This window comes from Musca domestica, unplaced genomic scaffold (genome assembly GCF_030504385.1).
Source record: "Musca domestica strain aabys unplaced genomic scaffold, Musca_domestica.polishedcontigs.V.1.1 20, whole genome shotgun sequence".
Classification (NCBI taxonomy): Eukaryota; Metazoa; Arthropoda; class Insecta; order Diptera; family Muscidae; genus Musca; species Musca domestica.
The window spans coordinates 1-15,133 of NW_026712250.1; the positions used below are offsets into that span (position 1 = coordinate 1).

Genomic DNA, 15,133 nt, shown 5'->3' on the forward strand with positions numbered 1-15,133 from the left:
ACGCTAAATACATACTGCTTCTGTAGTGTACCGTACAACTGAATTTCATTCATGTCGGTATAAAACAAACGTAGAATAACTGTAAAAATAATGCCAAAATTTCCAACTTAAGTACAATAAAATTGATTCAAATTGAATATTGTGAAAAATAATCATGCTTATAATTAAGAGCTTTTATATATATATACAGTGTGAAGTGACACCCATTGCATTTAACTATTTACAATTTATGAAATATCCTCCATTCCGTATATATTTCACTGGCCAAAAAATGGACTGTCGCATTTAAGAGCTAGGTGTGTTCATTTCAACCTATTAATTAGCCGTTGTGTTTTAAATATTGGTACATTCATTTATTTCTAAAACGATTTGCTTTCCATTTCGATAGTTTTAAAATTTAGATTACGTAACCGAACAATATTTAGATGAATTTTACGTCGCAACAATCTGAATTATATTTATGGCGTTTCGCGATTTTAACAACTATCAGTAAGTTGCACTAAAACAAATATTGAATCCATTAAAAATGCTCAAGCCTACAAAGTCAAGAAACAGTATCGATTTCGCAATCGCATAGTACCGTCGCGTTAACCTAGCTTGTTTGCATAGTATCGTTAAAAAGGAAAGATTGCGGGTTTGAAGTTGTTAATGTTGTTTTCCATCTAGGTAATCTTAATAACAATTTTTGCGATAGTAAGCTACATATTTGAATATGTGCAATAGTTATTCGTACATGTGGTTAACAACGTTCCCACTATTTATGTACCATATTCGAAACAAACGGCACACATAGATCTACACAACCTCTTATGCAAAGTTCTTTAATGCTAACTATGTGAATTTAATGTAAATATGTTGCCGCTTCTTTGAACATACATCTTAATATTGTAATTATCTCTAATAATTCCTCGCTACATATTTCAAAGACATAATTTTTTGATAGTTATATGTACAAATGTATGTATGTCTGTCTGTGCTTATTTATGAATATATTTATTAACTAGACGTAACATTAATGAACAATTTTCTAAAATTTCAGTCTTTAACTTAGCTCTTTAAAACAATTTCTACTTTGATTTGAGAATAAATCAAGGAACCAGTAATTAGAACGGTACAAGTGGAAGCGGAAACTATCGTTTATACATTGCTCTTCAAGTGTTGGAACTTTGTGAAAACACTCTGAACTTGAAGTAAGTTACGAACGAATTAAAATTTTAGAGCAATGATGTTATTTGTACGATCTGACAAAAAAGATCGAGTAATATATATATATATATGGTATCGTTAGTATTGCCTATCCATTTTCGCACAAATTGTCAGTTCATAAATTAATAATTCAGATCCACTTTGTTGTTCTTTTTCCCATTTGAGACTGCTTACATGTACAATATTAAAATAAATACTACATTATACAATATGGTTCCTTATACAGATTTCAAATATACATGCTTACAATGAAATGTAGGGACTTGTTTCATCATCTTTTTATATAACAACATAATTCTGATTTACAAGGCACATTTTTGAAAAATATCATCTTATGCTAGTTTATCTTATTGGTTTTACCTAAATTATATACGTTTCAACAATGTCAAAATATCCTTTTAAATTTACTAGGAGAGTGAATTAAGGGTCTTGGACAAACGTTAGAAGTAATAAACATAGAATAGTATTGTTGTTGAGTGCATCGATATTAAATTTCGATATTAAGCTTCGGTGCTGAAGTAATGGATGAATGAGATGCAAATCGAAATTCTTAAAGTTGTGGGAGTGTAGAAATTAACCATATTTCCATGACAAAAACCCAATTTGCAGAGGCATATGACGCAATTAAAATGCAGTAAATTATTACTTCGACAATGTCCACAGGATAGGATGCGTATCAGCCAATTCACTCGAAGGTTTCATTATCTTTTGTTAGAACTAGCTCTGGATATTTTGTTGGAAAGGTCGTCAGCAATAGTAGAGAACGAATTAGATTTTTCGTCGAAAAAAGAAATTTGAATTTGTTTTGGACTCCCAATATTTGTAGACATATTGTCCCAATTCTCTCTCCCTTCTATTGTGTTTGCCATTTGGTGTATATTACCGGTCTGACTTCTAAAACTATTTCTATTTACTTTAGCCACGTTTGTGGTTGAGGAAATTGATTCGCTAATAAACTGTTTACCACCCCGCAGAATGCCCCACCATGCTGGCATAGCCAGAGACCACCAGGAATTTGGTAATCACCGTTCTGAGGAGTGCGTTGTTGACCCATAACCGCTGCCATACATGGTCGATGAACGGCGGAAGAATCCCAACGTGTCCAACGCTTTTATGGTTCGACGTATTAACTCATCCTTGTATTTCCAAATGGTCTTGTCCTCCTCGGAGTTTTCTCGGAACTCTTCGCAAGATTTCTTTAAGGTATTGACACAATCTGCCCGGTAGTGTTGCAAGTGTGCATCTTTAGTATCTACAGGGTAGGACTTGCACACACCCCCTAGACATGCCAGTGGAAAATGATTGTGCAGGGTCAGCACCTTCTCGGGATTGTGAAAACATTTGACGTATTGATTTGGCTTTGTGTAGTTTTTGGCCCGGTAGACGTGTTGCAGCATGTGCATGTATTTCGGTATGTCTTTGTGCCAACCGTGTTCATGCTGCTGGTCATCCAGGAAGTACACGTTGCGAAAATTGAAACTGTGGTATCCCTCCGGTCTGACTTTGAGGGAGTCTGGGACTACCTTGGCCATCAATTCCGACCATAAAACGAAATTGCCTTTCGGCATAATAACTTCGTCGATGTCTAGCAGCGCTATATAATCGTAAAGGTATAAATTTTTGTACAAACAATCGTTATAGGGTATAACTTCGTTCTGTCGCTTGTGATTAGTCTTTTTAGTTAAGTAGAGGTGCTGGAATCCGGGCACGTTTGGTTGGCCACCCGGCAGTGTCAGGGGAATTACTCTCACTTTGCCTTCCTGTTCGTAGTGATTCAATACCTTGGAAATATTTGGATGGACTTGTAGATTGTAAAAGAAAATTTTATCGGCCCCCAACATGTTTAGAAGTTCTATCCACTCAATTAATCGCACTGACAAATCGTCATACAAGAAGTCTAAGCCCTTGACGCAAACCGCGAAGCCTTTTTTCTGGTCGTCGGGGGGTCGGTTGTATATAACTCTTAAATTGTTTGTGGCCGTATCACATTCCTTTTCAACCATCGACACCGAACTGGGCACCACACCGTGGAAGGGTTTAGGTATTTGACACGCGATCAAATACGGCTGGTAGATGCCCTGTTTGTAATTTCCCCATTTGTTGTACCAGATGTACTTGTATTCATAGGTCTTGACAATAAACGGTTCTTTTTGGCCATCGAACCAAAACTGGCAATAGGTCTTTACTTTTGGTTCGATGCGATCAATCATTCCTAAAATTCGTACCGTGGGGCCCAGTAATGAATTTTTTCGAATATCGTAATAGGCTCCAAATAATTGAAATGTCCCATTGCTGGTCCGCATCGTTTGCCAGTAGATATTATTGAATTCCAGTTCAAATATAGAAGGGTACTTGGCGCACGTGGACGATTTCTGTTGAAGAAAGTTCTTATTTTTACTCCAGTATGCAATCGGTAACGAAGGTATCCTTGATTCCACATCTCTCACCAGCTGATCGTCATCCAATAGCGATGAATTTTCCCCTCAGCAAGTCTAAAATAATTGCCATCTCGAACTTGTAAAGTTTACCTTAAATAAGAATAAGTGCTTCTGACGATTTCCATAGAAATTCTTTGGCGTCTGGCTTTTCCTGGAAATGAGCACAAGATTGGATGGTAAAACAATGAAAAAAACACTTTTCTTCACATGTAAACACTTGCACTTCACTTGTTAATCACTTCTTATTTAATGTATAATAAATTCCGCGCGTTTATTTTATATATTTTGGTTTATTTTCACCAATTGGAACGAGAGCTTAAATAATCGCAGTGAAAAATAAAATATGCCGCCAAATTGGGAAATAGGGTACTGAAAATCGATTTCGGGCGATAAATGGCGATGAAAAGGCGGGTAAGAAATCGATAACTATCGGTAGTTGACGGCGGCGATAATTTGGCGGCGTTAGTAATTTGACGGCGGTAGGAAGTTGACGGCGTTGGTAATTGACGGCGTTAATAATTTGACGGCGGTAGAAAGTTGACGGCGTTGGTAATTGACGGCGTTAACAATTTGACGGCGGTAGAAAGTTGACGGCGGTGGTTTTGACGGCGTTAGTATTTTGACGGCGGTGGTACTTGACGGCGTTAGTAAGTTGGCGGCGGTGGAAAGTTGACGCCGACGATTTTTTTGTGATGGCGTGGGGGATAATCCAAAATGGCGGCAAAAACACACATACACACACAAAAGAGAAACGAAATGTCAGAATATGCGGAATAAAAGAAAATGAGATTGGTAGTAAAGGAAAGAGAAATAATTGGGAAAATACAGCAAAAAAGCTTAAATGAATGAAGAAAACTATTTGCTCTTGGAAAGTATGTAATATTGCAACGCAAAAAAGCGATTTTAGGCGAGGAATAGAAAAAATAATACGGTTGCATAGTGAAATGGACTATGAAAAGCATAAAGATGTGTTTTTGCAAGTAAGAAAACGAACAAATGTGAGGAAAGCAATGTTTTTGCATGGGTAATTTGCTAACAACCATTTTGTTTTTCAGATAATGCAATGGTGGAAGTAATAGGATCACTTTTTGCGACGCTATTATGGCGTATAATGTGCTTCAATCAACATCCAAATGGATTAAATTACGGCTAGATATTAGGAAAGATGATGGACTATAGTGCTAATGAATTGGTGGAAATGAAATCGATAAACTTTCCACTGGAATCTCGAAAAATGCAGCTTGTGAAATTGTCTCTCATCTGAGAATAATGCACTGGAAGTTTATCATCAAATATCACGGGTGTTTATATTGCAATTGACGGATAAAATGGACAATCGGATATTACATCAGCGCCACGGATTTTATCGAGGAAATCTATGGAATTTCCTTCATTTAAATTCAATGCAAGTACTTAAGGTAATGCGTAATACATTAACAAAGAGGATACGTACATTTTTTGCTAAACTTATTTTATTTTTGCAGGCGAATTAAATGCGATATTGGATACTTGTGACCAAGAGAAAGAAGGCGCTGAAGGATCGTTCTTTTGGCAACGACATTAGCAGTGCATCTTATTTTTATCTGGCAAAGGAGGACGCTTAGTGAAATTCTGGTACATTAACGTATCTTTGAGGAATTTTATAATAAGAAATCATGGAATTCGCTTGGCATAAACGTAGCGAAAAAGTATAATGTAATTTGTGCCTTTTACTTACCATTATTATACCATCAAATTTGTCATTAAAAATTGAAAAATAGTTTATGTTTCAGCCAAATTTTATTGTAAAGTAAAAGCAATTGATACAATAATTATACATAGTTCAGAATTAAAATACACGTACATTAACGCTAAAATTTTCTTTTATTAGATCAAAATGATGTGGTTAGGAATGGTTAGAGGTGGCATAGGGATAGAATACGTTTTTAAATCCAAAGGAGGAGCAATAATAAGTGATGCAACACACAAGACATTGTAAGATATTTGGAGGCAAGACCATCGGCCGATAATATTTATTATGTGTAGCAACTATGGCGCATCAAATCTAAAGATATTCAGTAAAAAAGTAATTGCATATTTGATTAAAAATGGCATTTTCCTTTCTCTGAAATGTGTAAAAAAATAGAAGTAGAGTGTACATTGAATTTGGTAGCTTGGAATATAAACGAAGGGGGATAGCATTGTACAATGCATTTGCGATTCCAAGAGTTTAAGGTAGGGCAATTTGGACAGAGCATTGAAGTAACTATTAGGGACTTTTGGTAATGCTTATTGGTGGAAGTCAAGTGTAGAAGGTGGGAAATTATGGTGGGTCAAAATAATATGCTTCTCGATGGTACACAGGAATGTAAAGAAGGCCGAGGTCCACAATGTATTGTAATGGACATGATGAGTTTATGGATACAATAAATGAAAACTGGTATGGTATTCAGGATACACGCTTAGCTTTTAGAAGTATAGTTGAAGGGTGATGTAGAGTTACAATGGTCAGAAAGAATGATTTGGGAAATTACTTTTGTTTGAACAATTAGAGTACAGGTAATTTGGATCAGAAATATTATATGATGGTGTCTGTTTGTCGAAGGTCAGTTTACCATCATCCACATAGATATGTATATAGCTGCAGTCGTTTGTTCACGTCTAATCGATTTCCTAAAGCAGTTTTATTACATAATGCATTGTTGGTCTGTGTTATAAAATTGAATAGCAATCGATTCGAAATTAAATGGTAGGTTTGAATGCAATGTGTTTTCATCACGTGCGAATAATACAAATATTTGGATTGGGTCTAAAATGTTTATTGTAAAATAAAACATAAATTGCCATTAATGAAATCATAATGTCTATAAAGTACGCAAGTTGAATACTAATTATGGAATGCAAGAAAAGTGGGAAATGAGTCGAAAAATTGTTGGTTTGCATGTCTCATATGCAGGCAGTGCGTCAATAGTAGCGGAGAGAAGACGACGTGAAAGGAATTGGAAATATAGCAATAAATAGTGAAACTTAACAAAATTGTAGTGGTGGATAAATTTGAAATATTGTATGCAAAAATGCGTCAAGTAGTTGGTTTATTATGCGCAGTAGATTCGTCAGGTTGCAAAATATCGAATTTTGTGTGGTAGGCGAAGCTGAAACGAATGAAAGAAATGTCGACGAAGGTGGGTGTACAATATTGTGGTCTTGGTATGATAGGCAAGTAGCATTGTTTGTAGTTAAATATTTTAAAAAGACTTTTCTCTATATATACACCACATAATGCGGAACTGTTGTTTATTACGCACGCAACAATTAAAGGGTTGAGGCTAAACCTTGACATCGGATAGGTGGTTTTTCGCAGTGATATTTGGAACGACAACAGTTTTAAGCCGAGGATTAAAAAGGCTACAATATAAGGAGAGAAATGAAGAGGATTACGCTGGTTGTGGCAGCCGTTGTATTACTTACATGCAGCAATGCAGAGAAACTTAGTAAGGAAGATGGGAAAAAGGCAGTAGTGGAAGATAATTACTCGAAAGCAGGCGAGGATAAATTAGAAGCAGACATAGCTGAATCGGGGTCCAGCAAGAAGAGCAAGGAGGTACACAAGCGAGGCGTTTTTCACTATGGAACGTTAGCATCTCATGCAGCATGGCCTAAGTCTTACGCTGCCCATTACGGCTATGGTGTACATTTGCCCACTTCGTTTTCTGTAGCCCCGATTGCCGCCAGCCATATCCATGTTCCAGGATCAATTAAGTATCACAGTGGAATTCACTACAAAGCTGTTGTTCCATCTGGTGTAGCCGCTGTTAGCTCGACTGTCTTGCCAGCGGTGTCGACGTTGAGTCCAGTACACGCACACCAAGCTGCTGCTAGTGTACCATACGTCATCAGACCTGGAGGAGCAGTTGTGCAGTCTTACAGCGTAAATTACCCTCATCATAAAAGCATTGTTCCTGTAAAAGCGGTTCATGCATATGGTACTGTTGCACATGGTTTAAATAGCATTCAACCAGTTCATCATGTTCCAGCTCAAGCAATTCCTCATATTCCAGCGCAACCAATACAGCCTGTTGTCCAAGTAAAATATTTAAATAATGATATATAATAATTTGTTAGATAATGAAAGTGACATGTAACTATTGATATAATTTTGCAGACATTTGTGCAAGCAGCTCCCGTTGCTCAACCGGTTCCTTCCGTTGGTGTAGTAGCGCAATTTCCTTCGGGTAATTTAGGTCCAGTACTGCCTGATATTCAGGCTACACCGTCGTTTGGAAGTCCTCCAACATTTTCTGTAGTTAGTGGAGAGAGTGCAGCGCCTGTGGTGCCACCAGCTGTCCCAAATGTGCCTGTTGTCGCACCCCAACCGCAACCTCCAAATGTTTTCTATCCAGTTAACATTCAGCCACCAATTGCACAACAACCGCCTGCATTCGTTAACGTTCAGCCAGCCATTGCACAACAGCCACCTACATTCGTTAACGTTCAGCCAGCAATTGCACAACAGCCACCCACATTTGTCAACTATAATCCGAATGTTCAAGTTCCCTCGTTTGTGCCTGTTGGTGGAAGACCAAATCAGAACCAGCCAGATTTCGGAAGCAATGAAGCTGCGCCTCAGATTCCCGTTCAACCAACTGCGGCCGCTCAACCAGAACCTGAACTGCCAGCTATTCAGCCAGAGCCTGGGCAACAGCCATGGAAGCCAGTGTTATATCAGCCTCCAACTGTACAAAGTGAAATAAATCGGCCTTCAAATACACTTTTGCCACCTTACGGCAACACACCGGCAGAAGGTAAGTAGTAGGAATTTATGGGGTTGGAATATACTCAAGAGCTTTTGTATATTTAGGTTACTTGCCACCAGCAACAAATCAAAAGGGTCGACAGGAATACAGGTACAGCAACAATTTGCTTGATCTCTCTGAAGCCGACATACAAAATATCTTCCAGCAAGCTAGTATAGCTGCTCAAAACGATCACAATCATGCGCACGTACATCCTCATACAATTCACAAGTACCACTCGCATTATTAGGAGCATGTAGTGAATGAATAGATATTTAAGTATCTTGTATGTTTGGTGCTGTAAGATTTCAAAAGTAATATACACATTTATTTATTTGGAATTAAGACGTTAGCTTATGGTGTTTAATGAGAGAAATTGGAATATTATTATATAAAATCTCCGATGTATTCACTAATTATCTAGTAGATTTTGTATACATTTTCTGCAGGCATTTGTTGTAAGTACTACCAATATATGTTCATGGTATTTTTATGCAATAAATTATTAAAAAAAATTATTTGGAAAAATGCTATGGTTTCTTAAGAAAGCCGCCTATGTTTCTTATTACTGCATGCCAGAGAAATCAATATTAATTGGGAGCAGATAGCCTATTAGCACAAACTAATTGAAATGAAGTTATGTTTTTTATAGCTTATAGTAAATAGTTTGCTTTTTTATTTGGGAAAACTATTATATGTGTGAAATAAAAATATTAAAATTATAGATGTTACTAAAGCTAAATTAAAAAATATTACATTCTTTAGACTGATAAATTAGAAGATATTTAAAATCCCGTTTGTCTAACTTTGCTAGAAAGGCAACGCTAGCAATGGTGATCCAAAATGTTTAATTTTACTCTGTTGACAAATGTTTTGCTTATTTTTTTATTTAATGGAGAGCTAAGTTTATGTTTCTGTTCAATGAAAATAAAAATTTCTTAATAGTATGTTGGGGGTACTAAGATAGTGTTTTGTGTTTTAAACTGCATTTCCTTTATAAATAACAAGCGCTTTTATAGTTATCCTAAACTAAGTATGCCGTTTTGTCTTTTTAGCGCTCATCAATTGGTTGATTTTATTTTGTTCTTTATTTGTATAATAATTATTTTTGCGAGTTAACCGCTTCTTCAAATTCTAAAATATTGTTTAGTCACTACGTATTTTTTTCATTTCTGGTTGTGCTGAATCCTCTAACGATGCTTCATCCGCGCAGTTGAGTGTCCTCTTCTGGCCTAATATTGTGGCAGCAGTAGCGCAGGTTCCGCTATGAGTAGTGGTGTCGTTACCTGTAACATAACGTGAAAAACAAAATGAAGATTACCTACTTTTGTATTTAATCCATTGTAATAGTTATTACCTGTGAGATGATTAATTACAGGAGATGCCTCTTCATCGTCGCCTTCAGAGTCACGCAAACAATTACTGTCACTATTTTCACCATCCAAACCTGCTGCTGAAGCTGCAACCAATAATGCGCCGTTTCCATTTGATGTTGTTGGATTATTAATATCTGCCTCTTTTTGCAGTAGTGAACTATTCTTTATAGCTGTGACTGCCACTGGTGGTTCCATATTGCTTTCGGAATCAGAAGCCAATGGCGTACGAACGGTAGCTTCCTCTCCGTCGTCAGAAGTTGTGGTTGCTGTTGTTTGTGTAGTGTTCTCATCAAGAATGGGTTCCTGTGATGAATCATTTGACACAAAATTCGAATCTCCATCCTGAGGTGTAGGGTTAGTATTTTCATTTTCAGATTCAGTTGCAATATTGGTTGATTCCACACGACCTGTAAACAAGAATTGAAATAGTCCGTAAAATATGTTTTCTATTGCTACAATTGGTTGCACTCACCTGCACTGTCGTCGTCGGCATCATTTGTATCTTCACTTCCAGCATTTCGCACATTGTCATTCTCTGAACTTCCATTACTCTTTTTTGTAGCTGCACATCCTCCACCTTTTCCACTAGGCATTTCATCCAATAGATCTGGACTCAAATCGTTAGCTACGTAATGAGCCCACAGTGCTAGCTCAACCCTATGAGGCGACCAAACTGGCTTATCACCGCCAGCCTGGGCATTCAGACGTGTGACAGTCGATTGTATATGTTGTACAAAATTGAGATACTCCTTTGTTGTGTAGTCTATACCCTCAATTTCTGGAATGGCCATAAGACACTCATCTGCCATAAAGGGAGCCGAATCGGGACAAGCAGCCGCTAATAACGCTGAAGCCATAGTTGTACCGACGCCTTTTAAATTTGACAATGCAGTAATAGCCTGCTCCAAGTTAGGCAATTTGCGAAAAGCCTTTTTCGTCTCCTGCACAACAGCTCGCGGTGTATTTACTTTAACAAGATAATTTAGCTGAGGATAAAATTTTCCACGTGCCTGTTTCCACTTCATCGTCTGGACTAATTCATCGTAAACCATATGTGCATCCTTCCCTCGTTCTTTTATAAGTTTGGGTAGTACGTTTTGATACCATTCGTCCAGTCGTATTAATTCCTGAGGTTTTTTATTACGTTTTTCTGCTTTTAATTTTAGCACTTCTGGATATAATTTGTAGCAATAGTCGAATTGCTCTGTTGTGCCATTTTCAAAGAAGGAAGCCGTATCTTTACCGGTATTAGCCATGTTTGCTACTGTTTCACTTTGCAAATTTTTAATGGGCGACACAAAATATAGCGATGAAGAAAAATATGTAACACCAGAAGGACACAAACTCGAAATAAAGCAAATCGAAAATAATAGGCAACGTACAATAAAACAAACGACGAATACGAAATGACAGATGGCTTTTCGAACGAAGATATAAACTACATTCGTTTGTTGTTGCTTCTATTTAATGGCGGCTCGTAGTTTGTGTAGAGAAGACAGGCACAAGAAAAATCAAGCTACCAGCTTAAAATGTTGAGCTCTCTTTGATGTTAATGTGTTCGATGATAAATGCTTCTTTTTTCTGCCTGCTGCTTTAGTACAATTTGTTGGCGTTGATTGTGGTGGTTGCTTGTCTGTATATCACAGAAGCACTCACACAAACCAATGCGTTTTGTATTTTAGTGGCAGCTGCGATGTTTGTGCGGCACTTCTGACGACTTTTTTCTGATGTGTGTGTTCGTTTAAAATGTTTGTGTGTATGCTATAGTGGTGGTATCGCTGATAATGGCAACGGCGAAGGTCTCAAAATACAAGTCCGTTCCAAAAGCTGTTATTAATTTGCTGTTATCCACGCACGTATACACCAACAATATTTTCCGCTGCTTTTTGTATTTCTCCTGAAACGTTTTAAAGGCACCGAAAAATCTCCACTTCTGCGTGACAATACACTAAACCAATAATGAAAAATGCTTATTAAAGTAGGGATCTAAAATTTGGCTAACGATTTTATGAGCAAATAACAATAAATTAAAATCGACTGTTTTTCGATTATAAAATCGGGTCAAGAACCCGGCTCTACTGTACATTGTCATAAAAAGAGTGTTGATAATTACACAGAATTAAAAAAATCACTTTATTAGTTACGTTTTCTGAGAAGTTATATGTATTTTGAAGACCTCAATGTCATTTGGTCCATGGTATTAACGAGAAAACCTATATATGTTCAATTTTCCGTTAACAGAAGTACAAATTTGGGATTCCTTACCCAGTACGCTAAATTTAATGGATATTTATATTTTTTTTATTTAATTTACTACAAGATCAAATATATTTTTACGATTTTTTAATGATTTACATTAAGAATTTATTTTTGAATGGAAAATTTAGATTTTTCTGAAAACTGATTTTTTCCATATAAGTATTTTTTTTTCTTTGCTTAAAAATCTGTTTCAAACTTTTCAAAATATTGCAAACAGTTTTAAAGCGGATGTAAATATTATTGCAAAATGGGCAATTATATAGATTCTTGTAAAATGTATCTAGAGTGGCCCAATATTCCCCAAAAAGCAGATTTTTCCTAAGGAGAACACTTTAATAGTACAATGACATAGCAAGGAGAACCACAAGGACTGTATTTGCCCACTTATGTTGCTTTTGCAAAAAAGAATATAATTTTTGGATTATACATGCAGCAAAAACGCAGAATTTATATTGCAATATAGAAGCAAAATATGTGTGACTGCTGCCTCTGTACCATGAAACAGATATATCTTAGGCTTAGTGGTTGCTTGTTTATTCAATTATACTTTTATTTCGACACAAAGTTTTCTCTAATACGCGCCAGACTGTTGGCATGAATAATTAGTCTTTTCCATGTAATGTCGCAGTTCGGTTTTGGAAACCTGTGAATTTTAGAAAATACATATTCATCACTTAAAAAACAAATATTTAAAACATATAACCTAGAGAAACGACACTGTATCATTTACTTAATAGAATCATCAACTCGTTAGTTACGTTAAGTAGGGTATAGTTTCGTGTGTTGAACGCAATATATTAGCTGTGGGAAAAAATACGTTTGAAGTACCTTGATAGTTTATCAACAACAATGCTAGTTACAATGACGCTAAGTTTGTTGATGGAATTGGAAACAAAATGCAATCAATATACAATGGAATATTTCTTAAATCGTCTTCAATTGCTTCTGATTTTATATGTTATGTGTTTATACACATCATAATTGATCCTCTCCTGTATTCTACCACCCATATAAATTCCTGCAACTGATTTGTTCAATCTAAATAAGTCTATACTCCTCGCAGACATGTTAAGAACTAGAAGAAAGCTTGGTAGAACTTATATGAGGAACATTGTCGGTAGACTTAATTATTTGGTAATACGCTTTTGTGTCGCTTTATACTTATACTACTACCGTTGGTTTTGTATATTTTCATGAATTTGTGCAACTTTTTGGAAACTGAAATTATTAACAAGGTGCAAGTCGGGATAAAACAGTGTTATATACATTTATGTGCACAACTCTTTTTGGAAAACACCTTTATATAATTGAAATACGAACTGTTAGTCGAAACAAAGTATTAATAACATATTTTAAATAAACGGCAGGCTAAAACAATTGTTAAGAACATAAAGATTTAATGTTAATTTAGATCCTTAAATAAAAGTCAGTTTCAAGACAATCGTATTTAATGCATATCTAAATCTTCCAGTCGTACTGGTTGCGTGTACGGTATTATAGATTTCCTTTCGGTGTCCCTTGAAAGAGCTTTTCGCATATCTGCAAATGTAAAATAAAATTAATTATTAAAATGTTGAAGAATTAGATATCTGAGAATATCATAGGTCTTCAAATTAGTTACATAAATGCAAGTCTGATTTGGGCATAATTTATTTTTATAGTTTTTTTTTAATGTACACTCGAAACAGTACTTACCATAAGCGTCTTCCTCCTGATCACCAGAATAATAATCCAATATAGTCCGATAAACTATGTATCCCAAATTTGAATACATGTTTATAGCAATTTTATTGCTCTTCCGCACAAATAAATCAACAAAATACGCACGTTTCCTGAAATAAAGAATAATAAAGTTTAAAAGGAATTTTACATGTGTTACTAATTACTTTTCCGATATGTCCTCCAAAAAGTTCATTAAAAGAGCAGCTAAACCCAATCGGCGATAGTCAGGCGAAACGGTTAAAGCTGTGACGTGACCGTGCCAGTTTTCCATATGACCCTCAACTTTGCCCATTACTGAAAGAAAACAATTATGAGTTGTTGCATAAAACAAAATATGCTCAACTTACTGTAGCCCATGATTTGGCCGCTAGGTGATTCTGCCAGTTGAAAGAATTCCGGCCATCGAGAAAGATACTGGGTGTAAAAAGATAACCCATACGTTTCAGTCAACGGATCAAAATTACTATACTCCGACAATGAAAAGAATAGTATTCTTAGTGTGGTACTATGATATATGAGCCTTATTCAGTCTTACACATTATTAAATTTAAACAAATCGTCACATGTAAAAGGCCTCAAAGTTGTCATCTTGATGGGAATATAGGAATAATAAGAGAAAGAACAAGGACCGGAGCCAGAGCCGAAACGCGAGAAAAATATTAAAAGAAAAACAACGAGTAGGTTTCTACAAACACAATCTCGTCAAAAAACAATTGTTTGTTCACTGAGTAAACGAGGAATGAGTGCCGATTATTGTTTTAGTAAATGCTGTCATCAGCTCGTCATTTAGCTTATAGCATGTTTCCATTGGAAACCTAACAACGTTGTTCGCTCTCAGAATTAGGTACACGAATTAACCCGTTCATACGGCACGATTCGTAATTCATAGTAAAATAATTCCTTTTTCCAAAAATTTTGTTTGTTGATTTTAATGGGAATTTATACGAAAATACATGAAATTCTCACTTATATGAATAAAAGAAATTATTGTTTTCCTCCCAAAGATTTTTTACATCATTAATTTTACAATTTTCATTCATGTTTTCAACTTTTTGTGTAAATGTTGACATTTTGAACATATTTTTGTGTTTTTCCATTTTTAAATTCTGCTGGAGAGACTCTTGTCAAACATTTTTTCTGCCGATAGAAACATTTTGAAAATATTGCCTCTTTTGTTTGCAGTTTTCTGTGTGAAATTTCAACTCGTGGACAAAATGCGCACCTCGAATGAGAGAGAAAACAAAATTTACTTTCGTTTGAATGTACATACGCCATTCAACATTGTAGTTTTCATTTATAATTTTCAGTCTTCCCAAAAATTTTTAAAATTTCATTAAATTTTTCTATTTTTAATTTTTAA

The 15,133-nt window shown here is 35.8% G+C and overlaps 4 protein-coding genes and 1 long non-coding RNA gene across 6 annotated transcripts; 2 read left to right on the forward strand and 3 right to left on the reverse strand.

The window, feature by feature from the left end:
• Nucleotides 1–255: 255 nt before the first annotated feature.
• Nucleotides 256–3,769, reverse strand: LOC131802351 (uncharacterized). The gene is made up of 2 exons (XM_059122526.1): nucleotides 3,754–3,769; nucleotides 256–3,688 (listed from the first exon to the last, which is right to left on the reverse strand). Exons 1-2 carry the CDS (start codon nucleotides 3,767–3,769, stop codon nucleotides 2,229–2,231), a joined length of 1,476 nt encoding a protein of 491 aa, XP_058978509.1. The 3' UTR covers nucleotides 256–2,228.
• Nucleotides 3,770–4,352: 583 nt separating this feature from the next.
• On the forward strand, nucleotides 4,353–5,419 carry LOC131802286 (uncharacterized). Its single transcript, XR_009342127.1, has 3 exons — nucleotides 4,353–4,642; nucleotides 4,700–5,062; nucleotides 5,129–5,419. It is a non-coding gene; the product is annotated as an uncharacterized LOC131802286 (long non-coding RNA).
• Nucleotides 5,420–6,671: 1,252 nt separating this feature from the next.
• LOC101901047 (uncharacterized) lies at nucleotides 6,672–8,832 on the forward strand. Of its 2 annotated transcripts, none has more exons than XM_020038970.2 (4): nucleotides 6,672–6,805; nucleotides 6,942–7,707; nucleotides 7,786–8,425; nucleotides 8,482–8,832. In XM_020038970.2, the coding sequence occupies exons 2-4, from the start codon at nucleotides 7,048–7,050 to the stop codon at nucleotides 8,664–8,666; spliced, it is 1,485 nt and encodes a 494-aa protein (XP_019894529.2). In that variant the 5' UTR covers nucleotides 6,672–6,805; nucleotides 6,942–7,047; the 3' UTR covers nucleotides 8,667–8,832. The 2 variants fall into 2 exon arrangements, with proteins under 2 accessions (XP_019894529.2, XP_058978244.1); XM_059122261.1 differs by having other exon boundaries at nucleotides 6,701–6,839.
• A 653-nt stretch (nucleotides 8,833–9,485) lies between these two features.
• LOC101901216 (uncharacterized) lies at nucleotides 9,486–11,128 on the reverse strand. Its single transcript, XM_005189566.4, has 3 exons — nucleotides 10,265–11,128; nucleotides 9,774–10,199; nucleotides 9,486–9,702 (listed from the first exon to the last, which is right to left on the reverse strand). Exons 1-3 carry the CDS (start codon nucleotides 11,046–11,048, stop codon nucleotides 9,563–9,565), a joined length of 1,350 nt encoding a protein of 449 aa, XP_005189623.1. The 5' UTR covers nucleotides 11,049–11,128; the 3' UTR covers nucleotides 9,486–9,562.
• Nucleotides 11,129–13,423: 2,295 nt separating this feature from the next.
• LOC131802287 (N-alpha-acetyltransferase 20-like) lies at nucleotides 13,424–14,467 on the reverse strand. The gene is made up of 5 exons (XM_059122263.1): nucleotides 14,309–14,467; nucleotides 14,121–14,236; nucleotides 13,938–14,067; nucleotides 13,747–13,883; nucleotides 13,424–13,590 (listed from the first exon to the last, which is right to left on the reverse strand). Exons 1-5 carry the CDS (start codon nucleotides 14,359–14,361, stop codon nucleotides 13,499–13,501), a joined length of 528 nt encoding a protein of 175 aa, XP_058978246.1. The 5' UTR covers nucleotides 14,362–14,467; the 3' UTR covers nucleotides 13,424–13,498.
• Between the last annotated feature and the right edge of the window lie 666 nt (nucleotides 14,468–15,133).